The 10,937-nt window shown below is 40.3% G+C and overlaps 1 protein-coding gene across 1 annotated transcript in view; it reads right to left on the bottom strand.

Moving 5' to 3' along the window:
- Positions 1 to 364: 364 nt before the first annotated feature.
- TNFAIP8L3 (TNF alpha induced protein 8 like 3) overlaps positions 365 to 10,937 on the bottom strand; it is a 49,761-nt gene continuing 39,188 nt past the window's right edge. Inside the window, exon 2 of the mRNA XM_026097084.2 lies at positions 365 to 4,344. Within this exon, the coding sequence (XP_025952869.2) occupies positions 3,782 to 4,344 (563 nt within the window). The 3' untranslated portion in view covers positions 365 to 3,781. The remainder of the gene's footprint in view (positions 4,345 to 10,937) is intronic.

The following is a 10,937-nucleotide window of genomic DNA, read 5'->3' as shown; positions in this document are numbered from 1 at the left end:
TAGACAAAGCAGAGATTGTAAGAAGGGGACTCATGAGTGAGTCATTTGCAGGTGGCATAGAAGAGACAAGGATTGCACTTGCTTCTGCTTTATATGCAGTCAATAACTGAACATTTCCCCACCTTTGGGGTGCCTGAATTGTCTATGTGAGGTTTTTGTTTGTTTGATTTTTTTTTTTTTCTGAAAGACCTGTGGGTTGGACATTTAGAGTAGCAAATAATCTGAAAAATCAGGTTCTTTCTGTTCTCAGTTCTCTATTTGTGACAGCGTTCTCCATTAGGTGACTGTGAAAATCAACTCGTGAATTTGTGAGGCTCTCAGACTTGTAGCAATGAGTGCTGTAAAAACATCTTGAGGAAATTAATAGAGTCGTCTTTGGAGTAGGGTTTATTGAATTGTATTCAATAAAAAAAAAGTTTGGGCTATACACTGAAACAAAGAGAAAGCTGCATACTGAATACTGTGGATTAAGCAAATACTGCTCTTTTACATTGGAAGGTAGAATAAATAAATCAAAAGGAAACAGAAGGGGCACTAATCACACATTTTTTTTTTAATCCACAAATATGATAATGCATCATATACTTGGAGTGACCTGAACACTGCCAATATTTTAGCAATGTTATTACATACCAAGCCACAAGTACCAAAGTAAACAATGATTATACAGGATATGCAAATATGAGAAATACTTCAAAACATTTTCCTTCCTTAAGGCTACTCAGATTTATAAATAAAATGACAGATGTTTGGCTGTTGGTCTAAAATATCAGAATCTGAATATTGATAGTTGCAACACACAAAAAGAAAATCACATACACCGGATATCCCTTTCCTTTTGGATATCTTGAATGTTGATTCATGTCTTCTTTTTTTAAAATCAGAAAAAAAACACTTACATATTTGTTTGCCACAAGTGAAACAAACACCCAAAATCTGACACGTATGCACTGTGACAGGTGTGTTGGATACAATAAATACTGTTCAAAAGCATCAATTGACAAGTACATGCTCTGGGGAAGAATGCAGCTAATGGTGCGTGTAAGTATGGCTCTGGCAAATGTCTAGACTTGCAACCTTGCAAGGCAAATCTTAACAGACTTCTAACCCCAAATGTATGTATATCCTCACTGTGCTGTGCTGCAAGGGGATAGTCCACATTCATTGCTACTAAATGTATGTTTTGCAATTTTATGGGAAATAGATGGGAAAATTGCAAACTGCTCTGGTAATGCCTGGTGCTGCCATTTTTGCTGTCTCCTACGCTGCAAAATCTGTTCTCCTGGAACAGATAAAGATGCTTCTAGCTCAACCCCAGTGAATATGTGATCCGGATATGTGTATTCCCTACTATATAAAGGCAAGTGCAATAGTTAAAATTTGGATTGTCCTTGCAAGAGATGCACCATAGTTATTCCGAAGATGAATAAGATTACAGTTTTGAAAAGTTTCTCTACTATCATAGTATTCAACAGAGTTTAAATGGGAAAATACAGCTTTCTGTTATCCTGAGGTAATGGGTGATCAACTCTGGAAGTTTTTCTTAGACAGAAACAGCTTTCAAATACATTTTCTTTTCTTTGGCAATTTTAAAGTATGTGTGTCCCTATAATGTATGCGATACAGCAAGTGTTACCTCCTGCCTTCAAGATTTTCTGTTACCTTTGTGTCACCTAAAAGGAGACGCTACATGACACTGAAGTGTCAGTAGATTGAGGTAAGCCTGGAGGGTAAGACCTAGAGGGCAAGGAAAGGAGGGATTTCTGAATGTGCTTTCTTTACTTTGGCTCAGCCAGCATGTTTGATCTAGCTGCAAGATTTTGAAAGCCGCAAGCTGTAATCTCTGCTCTGCTCTGCTTCTCCATTTGTCTCCCTTAATTCTAGCAAAACTTTACAGAAACTAGTATTTCTTTATAAAATGTTTTCAATTTCAACACACCAGTATATTTTATTTAAAAAAAAGTCACTGAAAACATTTCAACCACCTCTAGCTCAGGGCAATTCTAGCTCTGTCTCTAACTTCGATATCTTAGGGGAGTTCTCTTAAACAGATACTTATTGCCATACTTCAGTGGAAATTTTGCATCCCAGAGGTGATGCTATAAAGCATTTTCTCTAGTACTTTTAAGCACAGATTAATGTGTACAACATGAGTTTAATTTGCAAAATGACTCCAAAAAATCTTACCACAATAAAGCTGGCCTTCAGATGACTCACCAGCATATTCACCCTTCTCCCCAAGCACAAAAAGCATCCCAAAGTTCAGTTCAGACCTCTCTAAGTATTGCCTTAGTACTGGCATATCCTCAGTTTTCGGTTTGTTATCAAGGAGCTGTGCTCTTACTTGATGTGTTCTCATAATTTCAGAGTACTTTGCAAAGTGGAGGACTTGGACTGTGACACTGAGCCACAGGAAAGTTATGATTTGCCAGAGACTATGTAGGGTTAGTAACAGCTGGAATTAGCTGTTGTTAAATACTAGATCATAGGGTCTTCTCTTGTGTTCTGCAAGTGCAGATTATTTAATGGGAATCTTCCCTCAGGTGTTATACTATAGAAACCCCTATGGTATTTTAGGCAGTATCTTTTTTCACCTTATTTCTGTTTGTTTGCATTCATCATTATTTTAAAGTGTGTATGAGAATGTATAGGTTCTTTATGAAGCTCAGTAGCGTTCTCTTAGGAAGGCTGTAGATAGACTACATTTAGATGGCACTGCAAGACCAGCAGACTGAGCTCCTTATTTGTCACAACTCTTGTGTTTTACTGTAAGTAGAAATTAATTATAATAGACACATTACACCAAGAATTTTTCCTAGGCTGAACATTATCTTTTGTGGACATGAGATGTAAATGTTTCTTTTATAGATCCACTGGTTTCTTGGTAGCACTCCTCTTCATACGTGCAATTTCAGAATCTTCACCAAGGATATTTTGGTCTGGCAGGCAAAACAGTAAAAGCATAAAGAACACCATAACCTTCAGCCTAAACTCATTTGAAATTACCAAATACACAAAACCTGAGAGTGGGGGAACCAACGTTGTGCTACCTTATCTAGTTTCTTGGTTACCTTTGAGCTTGAACCACTGAGCTGCTTTTCAAAATTAAAATGGAAGCTTCTCTCTCTTACTAGAAGGAATAAAACAAAAATCTCAGATAGGAATATTGCTTCTTAGAGCAGCTTTTTAAACTTTCTCATTCTTCTACTCAATTTGTATTATTTGTTATCTCCTATTAGACTTAAATCATATGTAAAATCACATATGAAATCAGAGGTGCATTCTTGTGTTGATTTCGGAAAAGAGTGAGCTTAATCCATTATAGCTCTACTTTGTCTTCAGCCTTTTCCGTTATTATGGAAATAATAAAAACACACACACACACACAGGGCAGCGTAGGGTAAATTCTATGCATTGCTTTCTTGCCTCTTCCCATCTATTTTCACACAGCCATGCGTTTGAGTTTAGTTTCTTTTCACATACTAAACCAACGCAAAGCTAGTAAGATTGAGTAGCAATCTGTTTCTGAAAAACGTATACCAGCAACCTTGTTCACTCCACTCCTTGCAAAAACTGAATTGTCTGTGAACAAAACATTAAAACTGATAGCTTTCTGATTTACGTTTTCCACCTCATCATGAGCCAAGTGAGCACGTTCTGGCTCCTGCTGGAGACTGTAGTAAGAGAATGATAAGAAGGATGCTGCTATGCTCACCATAGCTCATGAAGGGTGGCCAGTTCTAGATAGAAGTTTTTGGTTGGCTTCTTTACAAGTGAAGTTTCAAAGGACTTTCTCATCAAGTAGTTTGTTGATACCATCACAAATCTTTTTGAGGTATGGCCGACAATCCCCATCAAGGCTGTACAGGGCAGTTAGAAATTCCACATCTGCAAAATGATTGAAGACATGGTTGATACGCCCATGGGATCTTGGTGTCAGGTGCCGATCTACTAGTTCATGCACAAGGTCTTTGCATTCATTCAGAAGTTCTGCAAGAACATTTCTGTCAAAAGTGTATTCTACCTCATAGAAACTGACAATTGTCATGGCAGTTTGGTTCAGCTTCTTCCTGAACTTGTCTACAATTTCCAACTCTTCTTGGTTGAACTGATTATTTCGATAGAGGATCCCAATTTTTATTGCCACTTTAATCAGGTCCTTCATAATTTTATGAGCTTCTTTTTTGTTTCTTGTGTGTTCCTTTGTTACTTTGTATAGCTCATCAAAGATTTCACTGCTTGTGTCATCAATTAGCATGTTAGCCATGGTTTTGGTTGCCATTTTACTCAGGATCTTTTTCTGGGCTTGCAGTGCAAGATTCTTGGAACTGAAACAATCAGGACCTGTTTCAGGATAGCAGAAAAGAGGGAAAATGTTAATTTTACTTTGTAATTTTCACAATCAGTTACGAAAAGTAGTACAGGCTAGTTAGTTATGTGCCTCACTGGGGCCTAGGATCAATACATATAGTCACTATAGCAATAACGGGAATATTTCCAACACTATTTCCAGGTGTCCTCAGCATCATCAGCATTTCGGGTTTTTTTCTTGTCAGTGAGTTTTTTTTTTTATTTACGAATTAAGAGCAGAATGTTCTGAGGGGAAAAATCAATGCCAGTTCTTTGCTAGCCTCTTAATTTTGACGTTTAAAATCAAAGCTTTCTTGGCAGAGAGATCTGAGATATGCTCAAAAAGGTAGTAAGTTGTCAGATGAGCAAGATGAAATACTGACAAAAAAATGCAAGAACTGAAAGATTCACACTTCTGGACATTGGGAGTCACTGTTGTTCCACAGTTAGAGCAGGCAGCATCATGTAAAGGCTGACAGAGCAAATCCATAAATGTGGTTTTATTTTGCTGCAATCTCTAATAACTAAACCTATATTTTGAGGGTGTTTTTTACCAATTTGTAAAATTTCTAGAGTCTGATTTTTGTGGAACATTGGTGCTTTAGTGTATGTGATTCCTGCCAAAAGAAATAACCCGAGCTACCTTCCTCTGTTCTTCACATTAACACTGTTTTTTATCTGACCCTATGTGGACAAACTAAAGGAAACAGAAAGATTTCATATGAAATGATCATCCAGTTTAATACTACAATAACAAAGTGTCTGTTGCCTCCAGGGGCATTTTATCGTTGTAGCAAAACAGTGATGAGCATTGTCTTAGTATGAGACTCCTTCCTCACGTTCCCCTCACATTTTGTCTAGTTACTTGCTCGTGCTGCAGGGCTGCTTAAGTGCAGCAACGGAGATTGGGAGTCTTTCTGTGCCAGTCAAGAAACCCCAGTCTGTGTTGCGGGAGACCAGAGTCTGCTGACGCGAGTGGGGAATGGAGGCAGTACTGCTTCAGCCGCTTCATCAGCTGCGGGGGAATCAAGACACAGATTAAAAAAATTAGATTAAAACCCCAAACTTTCCAGTGCTGATTTGATTTTGGAGCATGGGTAGGATTTAGGTTGGTTGAGTGAGCTCATGAGGCCCTTTCCAGCCTTTAGCACATGAATGCTTATCCGAGATAATCATGCTGTAATTCTGTTGTGTAGCTGTGATTTGTGAGTGTTTGTGGTAGAGCCTAGAGACCAGTCTGTGGCCTCACTCCCACTGCAATGGCTTAACCACAGACTCTCCTCTCAGTGGTCCCTTACATCGTCTCATGAGGCAAAAGCGATGTTCACTTTTGCCAGTGCTCAATGTGAATTAAGTCTTCTGTTTAAATGAGATTTTTCAAGTTAGCGAAAATATCACATTAAAGTTGTCACCTTTCCATGTGTGCTACAGCTGTACTACTGAGCAAAATGAAAGGGTAACATTTAATTTTAGCTGAACCACCACCTGGAAAAAATAATTCAATGTGTTTAAAAGAATTGCCTGTCGTTTGAAGGGAAAATTGTGGGCCTGATCTGCTGACTGAAGGAAATAGAAAAACTATGATTTAATCTAGAAATGATAAAACCAGGATGAAAGCATTATTTCACTTTGCAGTACGTGGGTATATAAATAGTATCCATGATGAATAATGATGTTTATTGACACAGTAAAATGGAAGATTCATATTAGTGTCTGTTTCTGTAGTACTTGCTACCAGTCAAGTGGATGCAGTTGTTTGGTATCTGTTCTGAGCAAAAACTGAAAGTAACTGCAGTAGATTTTTAGAACATTAGTTTTACTAATACCCATGATAATTTAGTCTCCATCTTCAGTAGGTGACAGTCCAAATGGCTCCCTCCAGGACAGAGGGTGCTTTGTCAGAACCACTGTGGGTCTGCGGCTTGAAGCAAAGGCTGAAGTACAGAAATGGGTTGCAGGTGAAGTTCCACATCCCACACTGCACACAGCGAGTCTGTGGAGGCCGTTAGACCAGGGCACCCGTGGAAGAGCCAGTAGCACAACCACCAGCGGATTCTCAAACACACACGTGTGATTGCCTTCCCCTACATATGATTTCTGAAAGACAAGATTTGGTGCAAAGTGAACATGTAAAACTTCTAATGCACTTATCAGAGGGAAGGGTTATGTCTGATGTGAACACTGGTACCAGGGTTATGTTTCTGTCTCTAAACAAAGTCCCAGTTCTAATCTACAAAACTGAACAGAGTGTGATCTTCAAAGATGGCTTTTGTCCCCAGTGACACTTCCAGGTTTGGTACCTTGATCCCATGACAACATAGCTTTCTATGAAAGGCCCAAGGTATAAAATGGACAGTGCAGCCACAGAGAATCAGGTTTAGTTTAACTGATGTTAAAGATGGAGCATTTTCCATGGCAAATCCAAACTCTGGGATCTGCCATCCAATGGCATCAGACTGAGCTTCTACTCACTGTTCTAAAAAATTAAGAAAGCTGATATATTGAAGATGCTAAAATTGTCTCTAGAAGCGGTAGTGTATCCTCCTGCTCTCTATCTCTTGCTCTCTTCTGTTCAAACCAAGAACCAGTTTCATGCCTTGTATCCCTGCCATGGCCCCCTCCTCCACTTTGTCTCTAAATCGTGTCTCACTGCCAGATCTCTAGCATCTAAGCTGTACCTACCGCTTATGTTCAGAGCCCTCAGAAACCAGGCAGACCCAAAGACTTGTGCATACTCCTTTTTCCCATCTCCTTCCCCCATTTGTGCAGCCTTGTGAATTGTAACATCCATGATAGTCGGTAAGTAGTTCCATCACTGTGACTGCCAAGCACCAAATGCCAGCTGGTCACCCCTATCTCTTTCCCGATCGACTGCACCAGACAAAGTCCCAGCAGGAAAGGGCTATGCTTTACGGTGACACAGGGCAAGTTTGTGCACCTGTAGCATACCATGGTGCTCTATATTAAAAACAGATGCTGCGGTCTGCTTCCAGTCTCTCTACCACATTAGGAAAAAGCTGAGATGATCAGGAAGGATGACAACTGGTGCATCACATCTGAACTAGCAAGAGGCCACCCAGCCATCAAGACTGGTGCTCTGTAGAGGCCGAGCCTGCGACCTCTACCTGCCCCAGTGCCCGTTTGGGCTGTCAGACAACATGCGTGTATCGAGAAGGTAGGTAACGGGCATCAGTCCTAGCATGGCCTAGACAGTGGGGTGGGGGCTGTCTGCAACAGGCCATGCTCGACTTTCCTTAAATTCTGGGCACGTACAGTTTTAGAGCAGTGTAACCTGGAAGAAGGGAGAGACTGGATTGTTTGGATTCCTGCCTCCAAAATCACATGGTGCTTAGAAACCAAGGTGATGCCTTGCTTTTCAAAGATTGCAAGTAGCCATATGATTAAATTCAGGCTTTCATGAGGACTGCAGGTTTACTTTAGAAGCTTTTTCTTGCTGCAGTATAATGCTCTTACACAAAATATAACTTCTTTGCCTCCTACATATGGTAAATCTATTTTCTGCTTTCTTTCACATAACACATTAGGAACAACATTATAGATGCTATTAGCTTTGAGGAACATTGCCCCCCGCCCCAAGGGAAAAAAAAAGCCCTGAGCATACTGCTTTGCTAGGTAATGATTAGCTTCCATTAGGAAATCTTAGGCATCTTAGTTTTTACTAAAGTAGGGACTGGTTCTGTCTTCATATTTGCTCACTTGCTCTACCTTACTCTCTAAATCATCTAGTGACCTGTATATCATAAAAGCTGTTCAAAAAGCCCCATGATCTTCCATCCTTCAAAAGTGTAATTCTTCAGGCCTATATTTCTGCAGTTGCCACATCTGAAAACTGAATGGAGCCTGGCCAGGTGCAGGTGAGGTGACCTGGGGAGGCCCCCTGCACCTGGGCAAAATAGGAAGCTGGGGGTACCACAGGCAGGATGCTGCACCGCCCCTCCCTGAGTGGAAGCCCAGCTTTTGGTACGTGGTGCTAAAAATGGCACAGATGTCTCACTTCCAAACAATAGAGATGCTTAATAATAGAAGTGTGGAAAAGGTTTTGCAACTCCAGAAAGTGGATATAGGAGTTTTATAACTTTTAAGAGTTTTTCAGACTATAATGCAAGAGCATCTTTAATATTCTCAGTATTTTGATTCCAGATGGCTGTACAGCATATGAAATGGTTACAACTAATTGCTCAGCACTACTACTTTCATGTAAATATCCATTCACCCATTATATATACAACACACCCAGCAGAAACAGTGTACGCTCCCACTAGTATGCACAGGAGAGAGCATGGTTGACTATTACTGTAAACAATTACCTGGGCATGGAAAAAACCACCCTGAGCATAGAGTCCATTTCACTTGCAATTAGCCTTAATAAAGTTTTGCAGCCAAGGATATTTTCTGCCTTGGTAAATGGCTGGAAGACATGTTGAAGTGAATTCTGAGGTCAAAATTTAAGGAGTAGGAGTTAATATGTAGAGTTTCTGTGGAGCTGGCCATGTACATTTTTTATTGTATTAGCAGGCTTGCTTGGAGAGGAGGGATAGAAAACAATTTATTTGGTTTTGGCTTGTACAGTTAATTTTACATATCTGACACTGGCAATTGTTACTATAGTGCCTGCTGCACTCTGTACTAATTAATGAACTACCTTAACCATTGACTTCACCTGCTCTAAGGCTGATCACACTTGCAGCTGTGTCTCATCTCCCATTTATACTGCGAGTGTCTACTGCACTGAGAGCGCCTGTTACAGGCTAACTCTCAGCAGTTGGTGATGTGTTGCACTTTCAACACATCTGGGGGCACAGAGTTAGATCAAGAGGTAACATACTGAAGAGGTAAGTCGACTATCATAAATCTAAGGACTGAGCCAACAGCATTAGGGTGCTGCAGGACTGCAGCTGGCTCCCGCAGCCTGGCAGGAATAGGAGGTGACGGGAACTGGAACGGGCCCTGCTCTGTGCTCCAGCTGTGCTATAAATAGGCAAAGGGCTGAATCTCAAGCTGAAGGAAAGGAAGGTATGCAGGAAAGTAAAGATAATGATCAAGAAGCTGAATTATTTTTAATACTCCTGAATCTTCAATTTTCAAAATGATGCAGCCTCTGCAGCAAGAGACAGGCTTTAAGCAGTCAGCAAAGCTGCTGGAAACGTGGGTGGCCACCCGATCGCCAGCAGTTGCCCAGGCCTGTTAGAGAGGGACTAAGCTGTGGGACAGACAGGCTCAGCAGGTCTGCTGTGGCCGGGAGTAGTTGTGTTGTGAAAATCTTTGTAGGAAACTTGCCCAACTGAGCAGAAAAAGAGTGTGCTACTTGTTCAAACGACTGTAACTCGAACCGACAAGCTCGAGAGTTTTGGAGCGTACATGAGAACGTGTGAAGCAACCGTCTCATCTTATAAGGCTTTTACAGAGAATTAAATGAGCAGTGGATATCTAAATGGTCAATCAAAAGTTACTGCTGTTGTTGATACTCTACTGGGCTCTATAGTTACCTGGAACATCTCTTTTCCTTCACTTCTAGTTTATAAGCATAAATAACCTTACAGGAAAACAAGAGCAGGAAGTTTCATTAGGCTGTTAGGTGAAACTAAGGTAAGTAAAGATGTATAGGGACAACGAAAAGGTAGCACAACTTCAGAAAGGAGAACTTGTGTAAAAACACAAACAACACAAAATTGTTTTTGCTTAATTTGCACCACTCAGAGACAAAATGTTAAGAGGTACTGAGCTGCAAACTAATTTGTTTCATTTATCCTTCATGCATCATTTATATGCTATAAAAATGATTAGAAAAGTGAATGGCAGAACTTGGGATTTCAAAATAGCTCTAAAAATATATAGGAAAAAAAGTGCACTAAAAGCACTTCTACCGTTATGTTTCAGTACTGTGCAGCCAGAGAGCTAGCTGTAAATGTGCGTATTACTCTTGGACAGCTACAGGATCATTGCAGAGGAAACATTCAGTATTTCCAGTAACTTTAAGCCAAGAAATCCAATAAAACAGATGGAATATATCAGTTTTCAAGGAGGGCCAATTTAAACGCGTAAGCACCCAGGGCCCAGCGCTCAAACTTCTAACACTTCTAAATTGTTACTGTGAACACAAGAGTTGCTCATTTTCATAATGGAAGGGGAGATACAGACTGATAATTATATGATCCTAGGAGAACATACTGGTAACTGAACTCTGAAATCAAAATTTGGATATGCTGAAAACGGCAGCAACAGCACTGTAAAGAGGAAACATGACTGAATGGAAAAAAAAAAAAAGATTATTTTTCCTTGCAAAACTTTCTACAAGCAGCAATTACTTTGCAAAAAAGCACTTTCTGGCATCTAGTGACTGGAGATTACTAACAGTAATTCTATTTCAGCAGCTGGATTGTATTTTGAACTTATTTTATTAATAACACATTGCCCCGATGTACTAGTACCTGGCAGAGATGGTGGTAGGCTGAGGAGCCCTTCCTGTAAACAGAACAGGAGCAACGCAGAACGGCCAGTTCAACTGCTGTCCTTGCCTCAGGACTGCCTCCGGAGACGGGAGCGACTCCAGGGGGGCAGGAGTTCGG

The sequence above is a fragment of the Dromaius novaehollandiae genome, chromosome 10 (genome assembly GCF_036370855.1).
Source record: "Dromaius novaehollandiae isolate bDroNov1 chromosome 10, bDroNov1.hap1, whole genome shotgun sequence".
Classification (NCBI taxonomy): Eukaryota; Metazoa; Chordata; class Aves; order Casuariiformes; family Dromaiidae; genus Dromaius; species Dromaius novaehollandiae.
Note: the sequence above shows the minus strand (reverse complement) of the source record. Positions and strands in the feature narration are given on the sequence as shown.